At 42.5% G+C, this 25998-nt stretch overlaps 1 protein-coding gene across 1 annotated transcript in view; it reads right to left on the bottom strand.

Annotated features, from left to right (window-relative positions):
• LOC126234903 (neuroligin-3-like) overlaps positions 1 to 25998 on the bottom strand; it is a 443765-nt gene that overhangs the window by 218989 nt on the left and 198778 nt on the right. The window contains exon 8 of the mRNA XM_049943642.1: positions 10879 to 11030. Within this exon, the coding sequence (XP_049799599.1) occupies positions 10879 to 11030 (152 nt within the window). The remainder of the gene's footprint in view (positions 1 to 10878; positions 11031 to 25998) is intronic.

Raw genomic sequence — 25998 nt, forward strand, 5'->3', positions numbered from 1 at the left:
GTTTTAATCTGCTAGGAAGTTTCATATCAGCGCACACTCCGCTGCAGAGTGAAAACCTCATTCTGGTTGAAGGATGTTGAAATAACGAGTAGGCCTTTTGGTATTGGACGACCACGTCTGCTGACAAAACATAGGGGTCGGAGAATCCTCCTCTGTGTAATTCAGGATAGGCTGCCGTGTGTGGCACATTTGACGACAGAGTACAATGCTGGCGCAGGCACAAGTGTTTCGGAGCTCACCGTTCAAAGGCCACTGCTGAACACGAAGCTCCATATCACGTGACCCCTACGTGTGTTTGTGTTGACCCAACGACTTCGTCAGGTATGATTGCAGTGAGCACACATCACTGAGTTTTTATCGTGGATCAATAGAAACGTGTTGCCTGTCGGATGAACCTCATTTCTTGGTACATAATGTCGATGGTTGGGTCCTTACACGCCGCCATCCTGGCAAACAGCTGCACAACACGTGCGCCCAGCCACAGATGCAGGCCAGTGAGGGCAGAATTACGCATGGGGTACAAGAAGTTGGTAAGGCAGTGAACTACGTGAACATTATTACGGCCCACCTGCGTCGCTGCTTGCTTGAAGTCTCCCCCTACAACGATGGCATCTTCTAGCTGTTGCAGGGTCAGAATCATGCTACAGTGGTCTGATGGCTCTTATAGTGGACTCACATTGATGTACTGGCCAACCAATGTGCCTGATCTGTACTCACTGGAAAACATATCGGGAGCCAGCTGCATGTCGGTAAACCGCCATCCCGTGGTTTGAGAGAATTGTTTGACATATGCGCAGACATTTGGTCCCATAAACTTCTGGAATCCTGTCAATGGCTTGCAGAATCTGTGCCAAGCAGTACCTCTGTTGTACTGCGTTTAAAAAGTGGAACAATACGCTGCTAAAAAGGTGGTCATGATGTTCTTGGCTCACAAAACGTCGATCAAAACAACTGACCGCTTCGTGCATTTTAGAGTTCGTGAAACTTTTTTTAAGATTTACTCGCGGTTGCGGAAAGGTAAAGTTGACTATTATGTTCACTATGATGCGTGATCCTTATATGCAACTGTGTTCGACGGAGGCCAAAATTACGCTAAAAAGGCCACATTAGAAGCTAAATTAAAGGTTAAGATTAACTTCTGATTTACGTGCCAGCATATTCGTCGTTTTCTTAATGGAGAAGAAGAGCAGTATCTACTAATATATCATTAAGGTCAAATGCAGTGGTTTATTCCAATTCAAATTTTTCTCTATTCTGTCATCCATGTCGTCTTAAGACTTTAAAAACTGAAAATAATATTCCAATTTTGGACCAATGTATGAATTGTAGGTTTCGAGTTTTCAATGTAGAAAATATCTCGACTTTGTTCAGTTTGGAAGTGTCAGATTTTTTAAATCCAGAGCTTGTTTAGGGAAAAAAATTTCATTCACGGGTACACTGAGATCAGTCGTTAGGTCTAAATTAATACAAAATATTAGACAGGACAGCGAATGAGTTACGGTACTGTTAATCTCACTTCAGCGGGATAAATGAAGTGCCAACATAGAAGAGCAGGTAACGAGTATATCCTCTGCTAAGGGGTTAATAAATCAAACAGGATTTGAAGTGCCGGCCACGGTGGTCTTGCGGTTCTAGGCGCTGCAGTCCGGAACCGCGGGACTGCTACGGTCGCAGGTTCGAATCCTGCCTCGGGCATGGATGTGTGTGATATCCTTAGGTTAGTTAGGTTTAAGTAGTTCTAAGTTCTAGGGGACTGATGACCTAAGATGTTAAGTCCCATAGTGCTCAGAGCCATTTGAACCATTTTTGGATTTGAAGTCTTTCGTTCTACTCTGGGTCTCCGGTGCCTGTTCATCGATTCTTGACAATTTGGCTAGCAGCTAGATTGGCACTGAATGACTTAGGTGATGAGGCCAGTGTTTCCTGCACTCTCTTGCTAAACTGATTACATTGTAGCTGTTTACATGGATACATGTATCATTCCGTGATTACTTACCGCATTTTGTAAACCGTTTTGCAGAACTGTCACATTTTTATGTTAAAGAGTGATGCTAGTAATAGTAAAAGGTATTAATTTCAACAAATATTTCTGTCAAATACGATGGGGAACATCATGGTTTTAAAATTCTTACCGCAACAAATTTTCAAATGTGATAGTGAGAACTACAAGGCAGCAAATCCCTTTCTCTATCTAAAGTCTTTACTTCTTTGCACTATTCGTCTCAAACGGCAGTGAATTTCAAATTAAGCAGTAGTCCATTATTTGTCGAAGTTTGTGGAGAGGGTCATCACACAAAAGACAACAGTTGATTAAGCTTTCGTTCTTTTCGGAACTTCAGGCCATCCCATCAACAGTGGTATGAGGTGTGATCCACACGAGCACGAATACGTTAGTGTATTAGTTGTGACATGGAGGTTAATGGTCTCCAAATGACAAAATGAGGAATATCTTCCCACACCTAAAACATATGTAGTTTTAGTTAATGAAGACTGTTGATTGTAGGAGGCCTATCACACCCCAGAAGTGCTCTATGGGTGATAAACCAGAAGACCAGGCAGGCCAGTCAAGGATCAATAAATCCTTCAAGGTGTTCGCGGTGTGAACTGTTGAGTTGGGCCTTATATTATCATACTTGAACATGCTATTTGGAACCATGGTCAAGAAGGATATCACAATGGAGTTACCGTTCTTGCCACATAATGGAGAGTATTTAGTCTCCCTTTAAAAATTGCTAAGTCAGTGCTGTTGTGATGAGCAGTAAATTCCCCACTCCGTGATCCCAGGTGCTGTAGGTGTATGGGAATCGAGAATCGCTGCTTTGTGTGAAACGCTACCAGATCGTCTACGGAGACGTTGGCCTCGAGCTGACCGCCAGAAAGAGAAGCGAGACTCGTCGATGAACACAGAATGACACTCCCTACTACAGGTAACTCGATCCACACCATGCAAGTCTTTCTTATCTGTTGCATGTTATCAGCCGAGAACGACATATTTCAAGCCGAGATCTTAACCCAGAGTCCATTAGCCTGTTCCCAAATGTTTTGAGACGGCACTTCGCCTTTAACCTGCTATTCACATTACACATAAATGACCTTGTGGATAATATCGGAAGTTCACTGAGGCTTTTTGCGGATGATGCTGTGGTATATCGAGAGGTTGTAACAATGGAAAATTGTACTGAAATGCAGGAGGCTCTACAGCGAATTGACGCATGGTGCAGGAAATGGCAATTGAATCTCAATGTAGACAAATCTAATGTGCTGCGAATACATAGAAAGAAAGAAAGATCCCTTACCATTTAGCTACAATACAGCACATCAGCAACTGGAAGCAGTTAATTCCATAAATTATCTGGGAGTACGCATTAGGAGTGATTTAAAATGGAATGAGCATATAAAGTTGGTTGTCGGTAAAGCAGATGCCAGACTGAGATTCATGGGAGGAATCCTAAGGAAATGCAATCCGAAAACAAAGGAAGTAGGTTACAGTACACCTGTTCACCCACTGCTTGAATACTGCTCACCAATGTGGGATCCGTACCAGATAGGGTTGATAATGGAGAAGAACCAACGGAGAGCAGCGCGCTTCGTTACAGGATCACGAAAGCGTTACGGATATGATAGATAGACTGCAGGAGAGACGCTCAGTTGCTCGGTATGGGCTTTTGTTGAAGTTTCGAGAACGTACCTTCACCGAGGAGTCAAGCAGAATATTGCTCCCTCCGACTTATATCTCGCGAAGAGACCATTAGGATAAAATCAGAGAGATTAGAGCCCACACAGAGGCATACCGACAATCCTTCTTTCCACGAACAAGACGAGACTGGAATAGAAGGGAGAACCGATAGAGGTACTCAAGGTACCCTCCGCCACACACCGTCAGGTGGCTTGCGGAGTATGGATGTAGATGTAACCTATGCTCGGATTTCAGATATTGGAGTAATGCCTTCTCTTTTTGTCACAATGTTGTCCTTAGTCCATCTCGTCAGCAACGTTCCGCCGCCAGTACACTACAGCCATTTCATTCCGTATGATGCTCTCATCTCCCTTATGGGAATCAATCATCCAGTCTCAGATACTGAAAAATGGCGTACTCACATGTAATGGCGTACTCACATGTAATGGCGTACTCACACGTGCACCTTTTCTTGGCGAGTTCCTTTTCACTCTCCACATCAAAAATTTTGGTAACGGTTCTCGGAACGTTGGAGACATTCAATAACCAACATGTACTTAACACCAAGCTCCTTCTACAGAACTCTCTTTTTCTGCACGGATAATATTGTAAATAAGCTTGCGTAAGGGTGACATTTTAATTAAAATATCCCAAAGGAGGGAAATATTGGAGCAGTAGTTTGGTGGTATACATAAAGACGTAAGACTCTACCTTTCCGTTAGTGCTTGCATTCTGCCATGCTGAGTTGTACTTGTGACTTAATAGGAAATTGTTTTTATCATCTTGGTACTTACTGTTTTGTGGCATATGCTAAGACAATATTTGAAAAATCATCGTAGGCTAATGTAGACTATCATAAGTAAGCGTAGGCTACAGCAATTTTCCTAATAGCCTTCGTCAGTAAAAATCTTAACCGCACTACCTGTACGGCATCCCTATCGGGCGTTACCTCATTTCAATTGCTTTGTTTGCATATGCGATGAGTGTCAACAAATCGAAAGCGGTCATCAATCTAAAAACTGAGAGGGGTATATAAAGAGCCGCGTAACCACGAAACATTTTAGCTCTGCATAATTATCCTCCTGTCCGTTACTTAAAAATAAACAGTATTATAGCAAAATTAAAATTGTCAATATTGGATTCAGATTTTAGTAGAAAACTGTTAATCTGTAACGTGGAACAGCGAAATGTTGCAGTAGACATAAAAAAAGCAATCCAGATTTATCATGTAATTCTAGAAAACACAATTTCGTAAAAAAAGGGTTAAATTTTGAAGGAAAGCAAAACAAATACATATGGAACATCGTTTCAATACGCCGTTCAGCTTATATGAAACATTTTTCTGTTATTCATAAGCAAATTTGTGCTTAGCGTTAGTTGTGGTAAACTCTGGCCTTTGATCATTATAAAGAACGTTCCATGTGTAAGTAGGTTGTTTAGGTTTCTATGCTGGCATCGCCACGTAGCGCTCTGTATGAAAATCGCTGACTGTGGTATGTACAGTCTGTGGCTGGTTTGCATTATTGGAATATTCGCTATTGTAGTGTTGGGCAGTTGGATGTGAACAGCGCGTAGCGTTGACAGTGTTGCCAATTTAGCGACTTTGACGCTAGAAATGGCGACTTTTGCCTTCGTCTTAGCGACAAAAAAAACTTTTTAGCGACAAAAATTATTTAGCGACTTATCTGGCAACTTTTGGAGTATTGACGACTTTTGAAGTACAAATCAAAACTATTTTGGGCCAGTATTTTCATTAACAAAACTAAGATCTTAACTATAGAATGGGTACTACACTGACTTTGTTCTAGATTTACTAAGTTAAATTAAGTTCTTAGCTGATCATGTAGCACTGTTCAGCATTTAGTAAACCTGAATGTGGGAATTGCCTACAGAGTAAGAAAACCTTGACTATAGAACAATTCATTATTCATTACCCACTAGCCTGTTGTCGTCGATAGCGTATCGATCTACACTCCTGGAAATTGAAATAAGAACACCGTGAATTCATTGTCCTAGGAAGGGGAAACTTTATTGACACATTCCTGGGGTCAGATACATCACATGATCACACTGACAGAACCACAGGCACATAGACACAGTCAACAGAGCATGCACAATGTCGGCACTAGTACAGTGTATATCCACCTTTCGCAGCAATGCAGGCTGCTATTCTCCCATGGAGACGATCGTAGAGATGCTGGATGTAGTCCTGTGGAACGGCTTGCCATGCCATTTCCACCTGGCGCCTCAGTTGGACCAGCGTTCGTGCTGGACGTGCAGACCGCGTGAGACGACGCTTCATCCAGTCCCAAACATGCTCAATGGGGGACAGATCCGGAGATCTTGCTGGCCAGGGTAGTTGACTTACACCTTCTAGAGCACGTTGGGTGGCACGGGATACATGCGGACGTGCATTGTCCTGTTGGAACAGCAAGTTCCCTTGCCGGTCTAGGAATGGTAGAACGATGGGTTCGATGACGGTTTGGATGTACCGTGCACTATTCAGTGTCCCCTCGACGATCACCAGTGGTGTACGGCCAGTGTAGGAGATCGCTCGCCACACCATGATGCCGGGTGTTGGCCCTGTGTGCCTCGGTAGTATGCAGTCCTGATTGTGGCGCTCACCTGCACGGCGCCAAACACGCATACGACCATCATTGGCACCAAGGCAGAAGCGACTCTCATCGCTGAAGACGACACGTCCCATTCGTCCCTCCATTCACGCCTGTCGCGACACCACTGGAGGCGGGCTGCACGATGTTGGGGCGTGAGCGGAAGACGGCCTAACGGTGTGCGGGACCGTAGCCCAGCTTCATGGAGACGGTTGCGAATGGTCCTCGCCGATACCCCAGGAGCAACAGTGTCCCTAATTTGCTGGGAAGTGGCGGTGCGGTCCCCTATGGCACTGCGTAGGATCCTACGGTCTTGGCGTGCATCCGTGCGTCGCTGCGGTCCGGTCCCAGGTCGACGGGCACGTGCACCTTCCGCCGACCACTGGCGACAACATCGATGTACTGTGGAGACCTCACGCCCCACGTGTAGAGCAATTCGGCGGTACGTCCACCCGGCCTCCCGCATGCCCACTATACGCCCTCGCTCAAAGTCCGTCAACTGCACATACGGTTCACGTCCACGCTGTCGCGGCATGCTACCAGTGTTAAAGACTGCGATGGAGCTCCGTATGCCACGGCAAACTGGCTGACACTGACGGCGGCGATGCACAAATGCTGCGCAGCTAGCGCCATTCGACGGCCAACACCGCGGTTCCTGGTGTGTCCGCTGTGCCGTGCGTGTGATCATTGCTTGTACAGCCCTCTCGCAGTGTCCGGAGCAAGTACGGTGGGTCTGACACACCGGTGTCAATGTGTTCTTTTTTCCATTTCCAGGAGTGTATAATCCTTCAACTTTTGAATTCCCTTTATTTTTCGAATTGACAAAAAACATACGTAATATTAAGTATAATAAAATACATTTCTGTCCAGCAACCTCTAGGTAATTTTTCGAAATGTTAACTCGCAGTCAAATTATTACCACATGCACAGTGGTAACGCAAGAACAATTCGGTGGGGGCATCTCAGACATTATTACGTTTTAAGCAATGAACAATAGGACTGATATCGAGTTACCGAGTGAGTAGATTGTTTCATGACCTCTAGTTCCCCTGAGTTTCTGTGAATTTTCTGTGATTATAAATTGGTGAAACTTATGTTGTGGTGGCTTACATAATGGATTTACCGCAGAAGAAGAAGTAGTACGCTCAAAAATATCGAGATGCGTGGAAAGTAGAACCTGAATTCAATGGGTGGCTGAAACCAGTCGTTAGAGACTTATCCAAGGCAAGATGTCAAGTATGTGCAACAGAGTTTTTTGCTAAATTGTGTGATATTAGAAAGCATTCGAAAACTATTAAGCATAAATAAAAAATTGATTTAAAAAAACACAAACCACCTTACCTGTGAAAATTGTTCCGAAAACTACAGTCAGAATAGCAAGCAGAGCGGAAGGTGCCCTTTCTTTATTTATTGCTGAACATTGTTCTATTTTAGCTGTAGATCATTTAGGAATACAGTGCAAGAAGGTGTTTTCCGGTGATGAAGGCGCTAAAAACATGCAATTACATCCTACAAAGTGCACTAACATTATAACTGAAGTTTTGGCTCCATATTTTACACAGTCATTGGTTGAAGATATAGGGAACCAAAAATACAGTGTACTAATAGATGAATCCACGGATGTATCAATATATATAATGCTAGGTACTATACGGTACTATAGTGTAAACAACCAAACCATTAGATCAGCATTTCTCAAACTCGCTGTAGTAGAAACTGGAGATGCAAGAAATCTGGCTGCTGTTCTTGTGAATTCTTTGAAAGATCTCAAAGATTTCCAATCGCTAATATGGTGGGAATTGGCACAGATAATGCTTCTGCAATGGTTGGAATAAACAATGGGCTTTTCGAACAACTCAAGAGAGAGTATGGTTTGAAGCATTTGGTATTGATCCGTTGCATTTGTCACTCTCTTCTGCTTGCAGTTTCGCACGCATCAGTGAATACCATACCTAGAAACATAGAGTTTCTTGTACGGGAAACCTACAATTGGTGCTCCATTTCACCCAAAAGACGAGAGGAATATAATAGGGTTTATGAGACAATAAATTGTGGAAAACAGCCACTAAAAATTTTGAAGGTCTGTGCAACATGTTGGCTTTCAATTGAACCAGCAATACGAAGAATTCTGGAGCAGTGGGAAGAACTAAAGCTACATTTTTCACTCTCCATGGTTTAAGACCATTGTTACACTGCCAATCTTTTGTACAAGATGTATTGTGACGACTCAAATCATCTTTACATGTTTTACCTTAAGCATGCTTTAAAAGACGTACAAATAGCAATAAAAGCTTTTGAAGGAGAAGACAAAGACCCCACTAAATTACTAGATACACTTGTATTTCTGATGCAGTCACTCGGACAAAACATAAATTTTCCAACTGTTGATTTGTTGACAACACCAGTTCCATGCGAATAATATGTACGCAAATCCGAACCCTGGCTTTATGTTTGAACAGATATTCTCTGAGTCAAGTTTGTCTGAAGAAAATAAAGTTTATTTGAAGAAGAGATGCATTCAGTTTAGTCTGAAACTCATAAAAGAAATTCAACAAAGACTGCCAAGTAACGTTACGATCCTGAAAAAAATTTCAATGCTGAATGTTGAAGAAACACTAAAAGTGAATAAAAATAATGTTGTAGCGGATGTAGCCAAAGAATTGGGTTTTAGTGGTGATTTCATAGACGGTATGCTGCAAGAATGGCATAATATCAACTTCATTATGTGGAATAACACTACTAACACTGTTCGATTTTGGAGTGAGGTTTTGCAGTATAAAAATGCCGCAGGGGAGAATCCTTTTTCTTTCATTTCACAGCTAGCAATGACTGTTCTATGCCTACCGCATTAAAAGGCAGAAGTGGAAAGAATATTCAGTTCTATGAACATTACAAAAACCAAACAACGTAACAGATCATCGTTAAAGACAATTAATGTTTTGATCATATTGCGAGACCTGCTGAAGAAACAAAATAAATATTGTGCATCTTTTGACATACCGTCAGACGTATTGGAGCTTATTGGAACGAACAAAAGTAACTCTTTTGCGACAAAACCAGTCGAACTGCAACATCATCTTTTGAGCGACGTTGAACCCTCTACATCAACTACATTTCTGTCAGAGCATGAAACAGAAGAGTTATTCGATCTTGTGAGTGACGACGATGAATAGCTAACATACCGATATGTATATATTTTGTAACCTAATTTGAGTTCTTGCTTTCTTTTGTTAGAAATATAGTTGTATATTTCTAGTATATTTGACTACTGTGATTGAAACAACAATTTGTGTGTTGCGTCAATTATGGTAACATGTTTAATTAAACGTTAGCCTATTTTAATATGTATGTTGTTGCAAGCGAAGCGTCATTTAATTAAGACAATATAGCAATTACCTATGAGACAATTTTTATTAATAGTTTATTACCCCCCCCCCCCCCCCCCACTGGATTATTGCACCATCCACAACACGTAATTTTCAGTACACCCCTAGTAAAATCAGTTTTAGCGACTTTCTAGCGACTTTTGATATTGAATCTAGCGACTCGGGTTTTTTAGAGTTGGCAACACTGAGCGTTGAGCAGTTGTAGGTGAACCGCCAACAGCGGTGGATGTGGGGAGAGAGATGGAGTTTTGAGAACGGATGGTCTGGACGTGTGTCCATCAGAGACAGTAAATTTGTAATACTGGATGTCATGAACTGATATATGTATTATGACTTCTGAACACTATTAAACACATTGTTTGTTCTCTATCAAAATCTTTCATTTGCTAACTATGCCTATCAGTAGTTAGTGCCTTCAGTAGCTAGAATCCTTTATTTAGCTGGCAGTATTTGCGCTCGCTGTATTGCAGTAGTTCGGGTAATGAAGATTTTTGTGAGGTAAGTGATTCAAGAACGGTATAGGTTATTGTTAGTCAGGGCCATTCTTTGTAGGGATTACTGAAAGTGAGATTGGGTTGCGCTAAAAAGAAATGTGTGTCAGTTTAGTGATGATCAGAATAAGTAGAGAGAGAAATGTCTGAGTACCTTCAGTTTTGCTCAGCTGTTTGAAAATCAAAAACGTAAGAGGTTTATCAGCACAGTAATTCATTAATTTTTGCTAAGGGGATGTTTCACATGAAGTACAAAATAACAATAGTTATACAGATTCTTTTGTCTGTGCATGTGAACTGCAATTGCATCAAATAAGTAATTGCTTTGGTTGCGCAGAAGCACAGAAGTTACGCGATCGGCTAATTTTTCTTACTTATGAAAAACAGTATATATTTTCTAAGGACATAAAATATACTGCAGACTACCACAAAACGAAGTGCGGTTCTATGTGCAAAACAAACACAGAGAAGTCATCGGTTCCCAGTATCTCTCTCATATATGCATTTACGTTTCCTTCTCTGCCAGTGCTACTACTTAATACCGGTAAACCTTACGTACATAAAGTAATTATTGTATTGTACCAAAAGTACAGAACCGCAGTTTTGGTAGAGCGCTACTTCAGTTACGACTGCTTCGCCGGTACGTTCCACATGTTGCGGACGTGTAAGCAATCCGTCCTAACACAGAGTGTGAGGAAGACAAGGATACTCACCCGGTTCTGGCGAAGTTGCTGAGGTAGACGATGACGGCCTCCGACAGGCCCACCTCAGACTTGGTGTAGTTGCGCGGGAAGTGGTTGAAGCCGTCGACGAGCGGCGCTCCAAAAATGTACGGCAGCTCCTCCCCGTGTACCGTGCCCATCCTCTGCAGACACAGAACGCCACATATTTTAAATTCACAACCTGTCGCTGTGCAGAGAAATCGGCCAATAAAACACAACAACGCCGGCAATATGACCAGCGTCAGTCTTCTCGAAGAAGCTGGAACATCTTTCACGTTGAAGAAGAGAATGCGAGCCACCTGTAGCAGTAGTAGGTCTTTTCTTACAATTTTACAACGCAATTCTGAGCGTAAATTTTAAGGAACTGTTTGTAGGCCCAAACATCGCAAAAAGGAACATATACGAATGAGTAATTTATACCAACAAAATGGATGTTCAATAGTTGGGCAGGCCGGCCGAGCGGTTCTAGGCTCTACAGTTTGGAGCCGCGTGACCTCTACGGTCGCAGGTTCGAATCCTGCCTCGGGCATGGGTGTGTGTGATGTCCTTAGGTTAGTTAGGTTTAAGTAGTTCTAAGTTCTAGGGGACTGATGACCACAGCAGTTAAGTCCAATAGTGCTCAGAGCCATTTGAATAGTTGGACAGAGAGTTGTTTATGTTGCTTTCGTTTGAATTCAGACACTACAGGGGAAGGAATCAAAATTGTCCTTTCAGTTAGCGTGGCATACAAAAACTAATATGGTGACACTGCTTTTCTAAATCGTTTTGGGTAAACAACGACTGGTCTTTCAACTTTAGCACAGGCTATATCGGCTATCTGTGCTCCCGTGATTTGGAGCTCCACCTATAACTGTGTCGACATCGGCGGGACCTTAGCATTTATTTCGTCCCCTGGTGCCCCCATATAGAGACCTAGTTTAAGGACACTAATAACTAGTCCTGTGGACACAAGGGAAACCCAAAACAAGACAGTACCAGGATACAAATGTGATTAAAACCAACTGCTTACCTGTACTCTCTTGTCTCCTCTCAACAGGTAGCGTCATTTCCGCCGGAGTCACTTGAACAAGCCACAACGCCTTCATTTTCCGTACATAAACAGGGTAGATACAATTAAACTTCCGCTACTTAAAAGGGAACGCGTGACAAACGAGTGATCGCAGGACAGTGAATCTTTGTGGGAACATTTGTAAGGACAGGTGGAAGAGAAATAACGAATAAACCATTGAAGAAAAACACATTTTAATTTCCACATGAGAGAGCAACATCTGTTAACTGCGTACCATGTTTACGTTCCAGGTTACAAGCATTGCTCAATGTGACGACCCTCTACATCCATGACAGCCTGTAACCGCACTAGAGATTGCTCTGCTGCTGCCCGAAACAATGGTGGACCATACAATATTCAGCAGTCGTGACGCAGTTCGTACACTGCTTCAAGACTGCACAAGACGTCTATCATTCTCGGCCATGGCTACAGTAGTAACTTCTTCAACTATTTGTGACGCAATTAGCCGTCGGCCTCTCCCAGCATTAGTTGCCAACTGATCAGTTAATTCGAACTTCCGAATTATGTTCTTCAACACCGGCGCGAAAAGAGGAAATCTCCGAATTCCGTCAGTGGGTCGATACTCGCTAAGAGCAGCAGTACTATTGCTGTTGTTTTGATGAAACAGCTTTACGAGTAATGCCTCCCTCACCTTTTCCAGAACCATGTTGACTGTCTGCAACTGTAATGCACACGGGTGCTTGTGTTTCGACCCTACATCTCCGTATCATTGCTGGTGCCTATGGGCTAGTCACGACACTAACGCTAATGACGCAGATACTGCAGCGCGCAGTCTGAACATTATTTTTATAAAGTTTGGTACCTATAGGGTAAACTTCTCCGTCTACAGTGGTTGAAGTAGATAAAGTTCAATCATAGCTACCCTGTATATCGGCACCGTGCTTATTTATCTTGCTCAAGTGCGCAGTTGTACACATTATTTATTCACAAGCTGAAAAACTGAAGATATTTTTATTTTATTTATTTATTTAACCTGATCAGATTAGGGCCATCAGACCCTCTCTTAACATCGGACCAGTGTAGCACGTTGTGATCCTGGAGATTTTCTCGATAGTTTATGTTCTGTAATTTGCTAAGTCTTTCTTCCTTCAACGAGTTATCAAAAAATGGTTCAAATGGCTCTGAGCACTATGGGACTTAACATCTATGGTCATCAGTCCCCTAAAACTTAGAATTACTTAAACCTAACTAACCTAAGGACATCACACAACACCCAGTCATCACGAACGAGTTATCAATGCCGATGGGTCGAAGTTAGTTATATTCCATTCCCGTCAACTGGTTTCATTCCATCGTTACAGTTTCCTCGAATGATTCGTAATTTCTTCATTAATATTTTGCGACATTTAATATTGCCACAGATTCGAAGTTGTACTGCTAATTGCTCCATCAGTTCCGAAGAGTATGCAGTGAAACACAATTTACTATTTCTGCCATTTGAATTTCAGTCACTGATCACACCTGCTAATGGCAAAACTGTCTTCAAGAATGAGCATCAGATAGGAGAAACATATGAGGAAAATAGCTGCTACTGCTTTTTCTACTACATAGTAATACTTCTGCTACTATTCTATGTGAATACTGGTTTTCCAGATTCACTCTCCATTGCACAGTTATCATGCTCATGCTATTACATTAGCAACATCATCATGTTCATTTAATCCATAGATTGCGTCCATTCGGGCAAGATCCTTATGCATGTGGATTCGTCTCATCAAGGGGTTCAGATTTTTCTTCGGTAGCTTGCGTATGTAGCTCTTTTGGTTATCTACTCCGAGGTGCTTTGCAGTGACCAGACATCGGACCAACAAGCGTCAGTATGGAGCAATGCTAATCATTAGTCCAAGGAAGAGGTATCTTAGAATTTCAGATTCGCATACTCTTACTCATTGCTCTCGAACAAGGGTCTTTAACACATGGACACCTTCTGGAAATTAACTGAGGCTGTCCGAGGCGCAATTTTCTAATAACGACAAATTGATAAGTACATGGGTATTAGTAAATGCATATAACAGTTTAAAATGTGGATTAGTAGTCTTAATAAAATTTCGTGTGTGATCTCTCGTATGAATATTAGCCATTGTCCTAACAGCGAACATCAGGAGTTTATAATAACAGGGACAAGCCCATGTGAGATTAACTAGTACAACTCACAGGGAAGCCCGTCATTGTCTGCGACTGAATTGAAGTATAAAAAATGGTTCAAATGGCTCTGAGCACTATGGGACTTAACATCTGCGGTCATCAGTCCCCTAGACTTAGAATTACTTAAACCTAACTAAAGTAAGGACATCACACACATCCATGCCTGAGGCAGGATTTGAACCTGCGACCGTAGCAGCAGCGCTCCGGACTGAAGCACCTAGAACCGCTCGGCCGCAACGGCCGGCAAATTGAAGTATATATTAGCGTTTATGATATGCTGTAGTATTCATTCTGCAAGCAGTGTATTTGGCACGTTATAGATTCACTGCTATCTTCCAAAAAGAACCGCTTTCAAAAGCTGTAGGAAATGTGTTTTGTAGGCAAAGCGAAAGTTAATGATGGCAGGAAGACAACACTAAAGCCAACAGAACGGGTGTGGAAATGAAAGGGAGCGAATCAGCTCTTACAGTGTCGTTAAATATTGTCAACTGTCATTTCGGCATTGCATTCTTACATCACGCTCCCGGCATTTTGTATCGATTAGCCATTTACATGACCACTGATAACTGATAACTTTAGAAATTAGTCATCCATTACGAAGTTCTCGCAGAACGCAGGTCTCTGCCGCTACCAAAAATCGTACACAGCAAGGAAATGCCATTTGTTCTGCAGAAGTAACTCAGCTACTTACGTGGCTGTAATCCAGGAAAGCCTCTCCATCCTTCCGGTTATCTAAAGCCGTTTTAGCTTTATTGTCATTAAGATGCGAGTGAAATCATTTAAAGCGACAGGATTTTACACAAAGTTTCAATTTTATGGCTGCCCCTAGCTAAGTGGTCAGAATGTCTGACTACCTTTCGGCAGTCTCGGCTTCGATTTCCGGCAATGGGAGGATTTACACTTCGTGGTTCAGATAACCTCGTCACGCACACTTGACGGAGCAGGTCTAACACGACAACCGCAGTGTTAGCGGTGTGGTGACCGCCATGCCCCTCCTCACCGCATCTAGATGACGTTTTTGGCTATGACCGATCTGGCCCGTCTGTTGTCAGAACGAAGGTGTTTTCCTTTCAATTTTATAAAACGCCAAAGAATCGCAATTGCTTGTTTTAAAATAAAAAACAGCTAATTATCTAAATTCGGTATAGTAAAAAAAAATTTCCCCTTCCTCATTCGATTGTACTACAGGCAACCGTTCCCGTATCATATGGCGAGTCCCAAGAATGGCTAAATATCTTCCTGCTTTATGAGATTTCTTCAATAACTCAGTACCGGACTAATCTATGAACTCTGGATTTATAATATCCACGAGTGCTGTTGGTTGACTGTCGTTATTTGCACAAACACCCTGTAATCCTTAGTATCTGATGCATTTGATCCCTTTGAATACAATCCATAGAAAGGTTCAATATCGGTAGCCAAAGCATGTGATGCTATTGCCACATACGACGAAAGAATTATTATTTTAATGTGTTGTTAAAAATACTTGATCAGTGCTGTATCGTTTCTGAACAATGAGAGGAAAAGTAATCTCAAGAGGAAAGACAATGGTTTAGAGAGGCAAGCTGGACCAAAGTTCAAAATAGCCCTGAGCACTATGGGACTTAATATCTGAGGTCATCAGTCCCCTAGAACTTAGAACTACTCAAATCTGACTAACGTAAGGAAATCACACACATCCATGCTCGAGGCAGAATTCGAACCTACGACCGTAGCAGCAGCGCGGTTCCGGACTGAAGCGCCTAGAACCGCTCGGCCACAGCGACCGGAACACCAAAGTTGAAAGGAATGAAAATAAGCGTAAATGAAGTCTTGAGCGTCAGAAAATACTTCTTCGTATCCATGGATTTATTGACCTGTTGTTCAAACGTCAAATAGCGTTTTCTGCAAAGGTACTTTTTTTGCCATCAAAATTGGAGGTAGGTTATTAGAGAGAAAGACCGAGAATTTTAGGATTTGTGTAGCGTTTCAGTTTAAAAATTTTATCACAGCCCCTTCACAAGATTAAAACAGGCCGAAGTTGCTAAAGAAGTTCTTTTTATTTTTTGGTACTATCTGACAATAATTAGCAATGTTTCACAACTTATTTGACGGAAGGTGTCAGGCGATTCCACCAAGCTACTAAAAAAAATCCTTGTAGTACATGTGGCGTAAGAGAAAGTTTACCTTGAACTCATACCTTAAGTAATGAAACGTTCCGCTGAAGGCGCCTTCCAATTCACGTGTCGCACGCACATCTGGGTAAGGAATCTGCTACTACCTGAGCGGTAATTTTATGGCACGCCGTAATGAACAATTACTCGACGCTAGAACAGTGCAGTTAACTTGGAGGACAGCATATATTCAGAGTGAACGGCTGTACTGCTTTAATGCCGTCACCGCAGGGCGCGGCCCCCGGGTGCCCGCCTGACCCGACGTCCCCTGCTAAGCACACGGCGCACGTCCTTCCCGTAGCTGCCTTGTTAGCACGGCTACGGCAATAACCGACCGTCCGGGCCGGCAAGTGCATCCAGCCCTGCGGGTCGCATTAAATGTTAGCCGGCTGCTAACACCTCCACGTGACCCTGCTGCTAACTGCGCGCTTATTATGCAGTCAATGCGGCTCACATACCTCTTTACTGGCTTTTCATCACGGAACTCTGTCGCTGGGTTTCCATACTGGAGGCCTTCTAGATCGTCAATATTAAAGTCACCGACTTTAACAAAAATGGTCTGCCTTTTTTCCCCTGTCCCTACTGAAGTTTCACGCAACCTGCAGTGTTGTATCTGACCTTTAGAAACCACACAAGAGATTTTCATATTATTTTGCTCGCTATGCTCAAACTATTAGTCCTACAGGAAATACGAACAGTACCATATCGTAGGAAATGTAAAGTAGCTAAATTTTGTACTGAGATACGTTTTCGCTAAACGCTACGGTTTTCGAGTTATTCAAGAAAAACATAAAAAAGTCGTCTGCAAACGCACCTCAACCCCAACACTCATCCCATATCAGTCAGGATTTCTAGCATGTTGCTCGTGGCAACCCCTCTTACCACTGTACAAAAATTAAGACCACGCGAACTATTCCAAGATATTCGACCTTTCTTAGTCTCTAATGATTGTAGTAATACGCCGCCAGCACTAGTCGGCTGTTTCGTTAACTCTGTTAAACGAAATGTGCAAGGCAAATGAAACTGAAACAACTTTTGAACACAATATGCTAATTACGTTGATAATTCGATGAAAACTTAACCATTACAAGCACAGTACCTTCTTACTCAGAAGGCCTAACTAATGAAACGACGTAACTGTTTATTTTATGCTACAAAACTTACAAAATTATTAGGTGAAATTTACACAAATGTCAATTTAGCAATTTTTTAAGTGCTCGTCTAAGCATGTGGCGTAATAAAGCTAGTCGATGAGGTCCAAAAGAAGGTCGAATGTGGGAATTAATCCATGCAGCTGGCCCGTGTGGCCGTGCGGTTCTAGGCGCTTCAGTCTGGAACCGCGTGACCGCTACGGTCGCAGGTTCGAATCCTGCCTCGGTCATGGATGTGTGTGATGTCCTTAGGTTAGTTGGTTATAAGCAGTTCTAAGTTCTAGGCGACTGATGACCTCAGAAGTTAAGTCGCATAGTGCTCAGAGCCATTTAAACCATTTTTGAATCCATGCAGTTGCAAATTTTTGACACATTTAGAAGGGTGCTCAATGGCCAACACACTAGAAATCCTGACAGATAGGGACTGAGTGCTGGGGTGGGGACAGGTTTGAAGCTCACATTTGTACATTTGTCTTGAAGAACTCTAAAACTACGGCCTCTAGTGAAAACGTATCCCAGTACGAAATTTAATTAGATTTCCTACAAAAATATCCTACTCATTATATCTCTAGGATTAACAGGTTGCGTGTAGCGAGCGAAAGAATATAAAAGGCCCACAAGCGGTTATTGAAGGGCTGTTATAACAGTGCGGGTTGCATATAACGACATAGGTGGCGGCTGGTAAGTCACTGTGTGTGTCATTCTGTTTTCGATTCCATTATCGGTGTATGAACAGCCTTGCAATTAATTAATCAAAAATTTACTCTCCAATTTTTACCCTGTGGTACTGCACATTAATCGAAACTCATGCACTGTTTACAAGGTTGCCGAGTGCGTTGGCTGTTACCAGTTCATGCTGCAGCTATGTAACGAAAGAAATTCGAGCCCACTTGGTGGCGAAATAAAGCCTTAACGTTACACTATTTCTTATTTTTTAAAATAAAGAGTAGTATTACTAACCTTCACTAGGCCTGGCTTTGTAGTAATGAGCACAACCCCCTGAGGTACTTCACTACAACGTTATGTGGTCAAAACTATCCGGACACCGGGCTGAAAATTACTTATAAGTTCGTTCCACCCTCCATCGGTAATGCTGGAATTCAACATAGTGTTGGCCCACCCTTAGCCTTGATGACAGCTTACACTTTCGCAGGCAGACGTTCAATCAGATGCTTCAAAGTTTCTTTGCGAACGGCAGCCCATTCACCACGGAGTGATGCACTGACGAGAGCTATCGATGTCGGTCGGTGAGGCCTGGCTGGAAGTGGGCGTTCCAAAACATTCCAAAGGTGTTCTGCAGGATTCAGGTCAGGACTCTGTGCAGGCCAGACCATTACAGAGATATTTTTGTCGTGTCACCACTCCGTTCATTATGAACAGGTGCTCGATTATGTTGAAATATGCAATCGCTATCCCCAAATTGCTCTTCAACAGTGGGAAGGAAGAAGGTGCTTGAAACATCAATGTAGGCCTGTGCTGTGATACTGCCGCGCATAACAAGAAGCGGTCCAAGCCAGCAGCATGAAAAATACCACCACACCATAACACCACCGCCTCCGAATTTTATTGTTGCTACTACACACGCTGGCAGATGACCTTCACCGGGCATTCGCAATACCCTCACCCTGCCATCGGATGGTCACATTGTGATTCGTCACTCCACACAACGTTTTCCCACGATTCAATCGTCCTTACACCAAGCGAGGCGCCGTTTGGCATTTACCGGCGTGATGTGCGGCTTATGAGCAGCCACTGGACCATGAAATCGACGTTTTCTCACCTCCCACCTAACTGTCATAGTACTTGCAGTTGATCCTGATACAGTTTGGAATTCCTGTGTGATGGTCTGGGTAGATGTCTCCCTATTACACTTTACGGCCCTCTTCAACTGTCGGCGGTCTCTGTCAGTCAATAGATGACTTCGGCCTGTACTCTTCTGTGCCGACCGCAGTTGCCGAGCGGTTCTAGGCGCTACAGTCTGGAACCGCGCGACCGCTACGGTCGCAGGTTCGAATCCTGCCTCGGGCATGGATGTGTGTGATGTCCTTAGGTTAGTTAGGTTTCAGTAGTTCTAAGTTCTAGGGGACTGATGACCTCAGAAGTTAAGTCCCATAGTGCTCAGAGCCATTTGTACTCTTTTGTGCTGTACGTGTCCCTTCACGTCTCCACTTCTTTATCACATCGGAAACTGTGGACATAGGGGTGTTAACGAATGTGGAACTCTCGCGTGCAGACGTATGATACAAGTGACACCGAATCACCTGACCATGTTCGAAGTCCGTGAGTTCCGCTGATCGCCCCATTCTGCTCTCTCACGAAGTGTAACGAATACCGAGGTCGCTGGTGCAAGAGAATTTCTCATAAAATATGTACAAACCATAGGGAAATAAAATAATGAGTGTAACATAGGAATCAAACTATATACAGGGTGGTCCACTGATAGTGAGCGGGCCAAATATCTCACGAAATAAGCATCAGACGAAAAAACTACAAAGAACAAAACTCGTCTAGGTTGAAGTGGGCGCTGCCATAGGTCAAATGGATATACTCTGCGTTTTTTTTAAAAACAGGAACCCCTATTTTTATGACATATTCTAGTAGTACGTAAATAAATATGAATGTTTTAGTTGGGCTACTTTTTTCGCTTTGTGATAGATGGCGCTGTAATACTCACAAACGTATAAGTACGTGGTATCACGTAACATTCCGCCAATGCGGACGGTATTTGATCCGTGATACATTACCCGTGTTAAAATGGACCAATTGCGAAAAAGGTCGACATCGTGTTGATGTATGGCTATTGTGATCAAAATGCCCAACGGGCGTGTACTATGTATGCTGCTCGGTATCCTGGACGACATCATCCAAGTGTCGGGACCGTTCGCCGGATAGTAACGTTATTTAAGGAAACAGGAAGTGTTCAGCCACATGTGAAACGTCAACCACGACCTGCAACAAATGATGATGAACAAGTAGGTTTTTTACCTGATGTCGCGGCTAATCCGCACATTAGCAGCAGACAAATTGCGCGAAAATAGGGAATCTCAAAAACGTCGGTTTTGAGAATGCTACATCAACATCGTTGCACCCGTACCGTATTTCTATGCACTAGGAATTGCATGTCGATGACTTTGAACGTCGCGTACAGTTCTGCCACTGGGCACAAGAGAAATTACGGGACTGTGACAGATATTTTGCACGCGTTCTATTTAGCGACGAAGCGTCATTCACCAACAGCGGTAACGTAAACCGGCATAATATGCACTTTTAGGCAACGGAAAATTCACGATGGCTGCGTCAAGTGGAACATCAGCGACCTTGGCGGGTTAATGTATGGTGCGGCATTAAGGGAGGAAGGATAATTGGTACCCATTTTATCGATGGCAATCTAAATGGTGCGATGTATGCTGATTTGCTACGTAATGTTCTACCGATGTCACTACAAGATGTTTCGCTGCATGACAGCATGGCGATGTACTTCCAACATGATGGATGTCCGGCACATAGCTCGCGTACGGTTGAAGCGGTATTGAATAGCTCATTTCATGACAGGTGGATTGGTAGTCGAAGCACCATACCATGGCCCGCACGTTCACCGGATCTGACGTTCCCGGATTTATTTCTGTGGGGAAAGTTGAAGGATATTTGCTATCGTGATCCACCGACAACGCCTGACAACTTGCGTCAGCGCATTGTCATTGTCAATGCATGTGCGAACATTACGGAAGGCGAACTACTCGCTGTTGAGAGGAATGTCGTTACACGTATTGCCAAATGCATTGAGGTTGACGGACATCATTTTGAGCATTTATTGCATTAATGTAGTATTTACAGGTAATCACGCTGTAACAGCATGCGTTCTCAGAAATGACAAGTTCACAAAAGTACATGTATCAAATTGGAACAACCGAAATAAAATGTTCAAACGTACCTACGTTCTGTATTTTAATTTAAAAAACCTACCTGTAACCAACTGTCGTCTAAAATTGTGAGCCATATGTCTGTGACTATTACAGCGCCATCTATCACAAAGCGAGAAAAGCGGTCCAATTAAAAAATACGTATATCTTTACGTACTACCCGAATATGTAATAAAACTGGGGGCTTCTATTTGAAAAAAACGCTGTTGATTTCCGCTTGACCTATGGCAGCGCCATCTAGCGGGCCAACCATAGCGCCATCTGGTTTCCCCCTTCAAGGTAGACAAGTTTCGTTGTTTGTAGTTTTTTCGTTTCAAACTTATTTCGTGAGATATTTGGCCCGGTCACGATCAATGGACCACCCTGTAGATGTACAAGAACCAAACTAGCACAGGAGAAGAGAGCGTATAGTTAAAAGCAATCCATTAATTTCAAATACAGGATAAATTAGAGGAAGTAATTTGAGTGCAAGTATGTCTACTGCACAGCACTGTATTGTACTGAAGTGAATCATGCATTGCTCGAAAATCGGAAAAGAAGAAAACCGAAGGTGTTGCGTTAAAGTACCATGCTATAATTTTCATGCTAACAAATGGAAGCTTAAAGGGCAAAAACTTCACTTGATGACGGAGATTAGAACATATCCAAGAAGTAATTCTGAATGTCGGACCGCATCAAACATGTAAGAAGAATTATGGTTTCTTCCTTTAATTTGGCATCTCGACACGAAATTTCATTGGACTATGTACGTTTCGGATGTTATTATGGTCGCAAGATTAGGATTAACAGACTTTGAACGCGGTAAAATAGTTGGAGCTAGACGCATAGAAAATTCTATTTGAGAAATACTTAGGGTATTTCATATCCCGAGATTCACGTTGTCAAGAGTGTGCCTAGTATACTGAATTCAGGCATTACATCTCACCACAGACAACGCAGTGGCCGACGGCCTTCACTTAACGACCGAGAGCAGCACCGATTGCGTGGCTTTGTCAGTGCTAACAGAAAAGCAATACTACATGAAATAACCGCATAAATCAATGTGAGACGCACAACAAACGTATCAAGTTCAGATACTGTGGCGAAATTTGGCGTTGCTGGAATATGGCAAGAGTGCCTTTGCTAACAGTACGGCATCGCCTCCAGCGCCTCTCCTGGACCCGTGAGCATATCGGTTGGATCCTAGACGATTGGAAAACCGTGGCCTGGTCATGTGAGTCCCGATTTCAGTTGGTAACAGTTGGTAAGAGGTAATGGTTAGGTTCGGGTCTGACGCAGATCCAACGAACCCGTGGATCTAAGTTGTCAACAAGGCACTTTGCAATCAGATGGTGGCTCCTAAAGTGTGGTTGCGTTTACATGGAGTGGACTGGGTCCTCTTGTATAACTGAACAGATCATTGACTGGAAATGGCTACGTTCTACAATCTGAATATCATTTGCAGCCATTCATGGACCCAACTTCCTAAACAACGATGGGATTTTTGTCGATAACAGTGCGGCATGTCATCGGGGGCACAATTGTTCGCGACTGGTTTGAAGAACATTTTGGACAGTTCGCGCCAATGTTTTGGCCACCCCTCGACCATTTATGGGACATAATCGAAAGGTCAGTTTGTGCACAAAATCCTGCAGCGGTAACACTTTCGCAGTTGTGGACGGCTATAGTGGCAGCATGGCTCAATACATCTGCATGGTACTTCCAACGAGCTGTTGAGTCCAGGTGAAGTCGAGTTGCTGAGCTACGCCGGGCAAAACGAGATCCTGTACGATATTAGGAGACAACACATGACTTTTGTCAACTCAGAGTATACCGCCTGGAAAGTCCTTCAGTCTTTTCGCAAAAGTCCGCAACCTACAACTGAACGGTGTTTAATGGGAATTGGATGTTTGCAGGTATGAAGAAATAATAATAAAAAAAAAAACTTCTAAGTGAGTCTACCTAGAAGGATAAGGTAAGACAAGCAGAATCTAACAGCTAGGTTTATCATCTGACAGAAAACGTATATAAATCTTGTCGAAGCAATGATATTGTACCACTGTTATATACGCTGGGCCAATGTCTATATCACCATACGGAGATTATTCTTAATATGGTATTGTCAAGGAATACTGGAGTAACGTAATACATTACACTGCATTTGATGGCGAATGTTGCACAGAAACGAAGGAACAATGGTTGTGCCCTGGGGAAGTGAAATAGCACTTTCAATTTTTTCACTACAAATACACGATTTATCTGATAATGTGGTAGATCAGTTTCATTTTTACGCCTCAGGCGTAGGAAGTTTATTTTATTACGATGTAATTTAAAGATGTTAGCCTCTGAGATCTTTAGCAAGTCTACGGTGTATTTTTTTACCCTTTCTATGTTCAACTGTCTTCTCCTCTCGGTAGACGAATATAATACAATGCCAGAGAGATCAGTTTGCTTTAATCAGTACATTGAATTACGAGCTTTTCTGTCGAGTTTCGTCATACGTAATTAGCTGCCACTACATGCGGCATAATTTTCTGAACAATACTGCGGAAAGATTCCAAAGTCAAACTTATTTAGGACCGTGTATAAATGCATGTCTCGGACTCTGCTAATTAATTTACGCGCTCAAAATTAAACACAGCGTACATGAAATTCTTGTTTCATGCTGCCACAATAATCTGCTTCGTAGCAACGGAGGCAAAAAATCATTCATCTCCTATTTCAAATTCTCCATCCAAGGAGGGTAAAAAAACAGGCAATAACACCATTCGTTTTTCAGGTATTTCATTATTTTAATTATTATTATTTTTATTTACGTATTTACTTCGAAATGGGAGAATAGACTCAACAGAATTTTCCTATTGTTCGGTAACGACACAGTTGTCTACAAAAAAGCATCGTTATCGGACTATATAAAAAATTTGCAGAATGATATGTCAAAAATTTTTACTCGTTTTAATGGAGCGCAGCTCTTTCTAAATGTAGATAATTAAGTTAATACCTGTAATAAGCAGAAGGAACACGATAGCATACCGTTACATGACTGGTGGCAAACATATAGAGCAGCCGCGGTGACCGAGCGGTTCTAGGCACCGGAACCGCGCGACTGCTAGGGTATGGATGCGTGTGATAGGTTAGTTAGGTTTAAGTAGTTCTAAGTTCTAGGGGACTGACGACCACAGACGTTCAGTCCCATAGTGCTCAGAGCCATTTGAACCATCTAGAGCAGGGTGCTGAACCTGTTGATTGAGGTGGACCGGTCGATCGCAATGACTCTATAATCTTTCAGAATCTTTGTCCGAAACCTGTTTGAATGAGGCGCTAAATCTGACAACACTGTCTCCGCCTCTTTCTTCAACATCTACTTTACACCACCGTTATCGCTCGAGCCGAGCAACAGCCTGTCCTCCTGCATAGTGAGATGACTACTCGCGAACTGTAATGAAATGTGAAACATTTTCCTTAAGTACAGTCAGAACTGTCGGTTCAACAAAGATCATAGGATCAAGAAGCTGCAAATAAATATACGGTGAACGAGGCAACATTGAAACTGAGTTTGAAAACTTGACTCTGAGATTTCAAGGCAATGGAACCTGTTATAGCTCAACATTTCCAAAAAGTGAATGAGGAAGATATTTCAAGTAAAGTGAACTGTAATCTTGTAGTGAGACTAAACTTCAAATAACTGACATTTCCTTAGAATGACAATAGAGTGAAGGTAACGTTTAGTTATCAGTTAGTGTAAATTCCGTATCCAACATCCTAAAAGTAGCATCGTATGTTTTATCATTTTTAGGATCAACTTACCTATGTGGGCAGCGTTATCAACGATGCGCACAGTGAAATCAAAGTGTAGAAACAAATTGACTGATCCTCATATTTCACACAATACATGACTGACTCTGGCAAATTATTCACCACATTATAATGAACTTGCCAATTATAAGTAAAGCCAAGTAACTCCCTAAACTTTTCTCAACATTTATTAAGACCTATATTTTCATTTTTTTCACATCTGTGTTACCTTAAAAATTGAGTTGTAGGACTACAGTTGCTGATCGGGAGGAAATTACTTTTATGTATCTTGTGCAATTAAAATGGTTAATTTTGTCTACAGTTTTTGTGCTTATACTCTTTATGAATTTTTAAGTCGGTACATCTCTGAATGGAATACCTGCATCTATAGATCTGAGGATTAAAAATGGTTGAGTACTCCTGAGTTACAGCATAAAAATTATATAAATATTTCAGGAGAATACTAAGAAGTTATATGAAAAGGTATGATTATGTAATACTAGTGCTAGGGAAGTTGAATGCAAGGCTTATGGCTCTGAGCACTATGGGACTCAACTGCTGTGGTCATCAGTCCCCCAGAACTTAGAACTACTTAAACCTAACTAACCTAAGGACATCACACACATCCATGCCCGAGGCAGGATTCGAACCTGCGACAGCAGCAGTCGCACGGTACCGGACTGCGCGCCTAGAACCGCGAGACCACCGCGGCCGGCTGCAAGGCTTAGATTTGTTGGAAGGATTCTTGGAAAGTGCAATATATCTGCCATAAAAATCGTATACAAGACGATTTCGCGGCCAGTTGCAGAATGTTCCTGCGTCTGGAGTCCTTATCAAGCGTCTATGATATCACACAATAAACAAATTTTCAGAGAAACGTTGCTAAGGTCGTCGCAGGT

The sequence above is a fragment of the Schistocerca nitens genome, chromosome 2 (genome assembly GCF_023898315.1).
Source record: "Schistocerca nitens isolate TAMUIC-IGC-003100 chromosome 2, iqSchNite1.1, whole genome shotgun sequence".
NCBI classification, from domain to species: Eukaryota; Metazoa; Arthropoda; class Insecta; order Orthoptera; family Acrididae; genus Schistocerca; species Schistocerca nitens.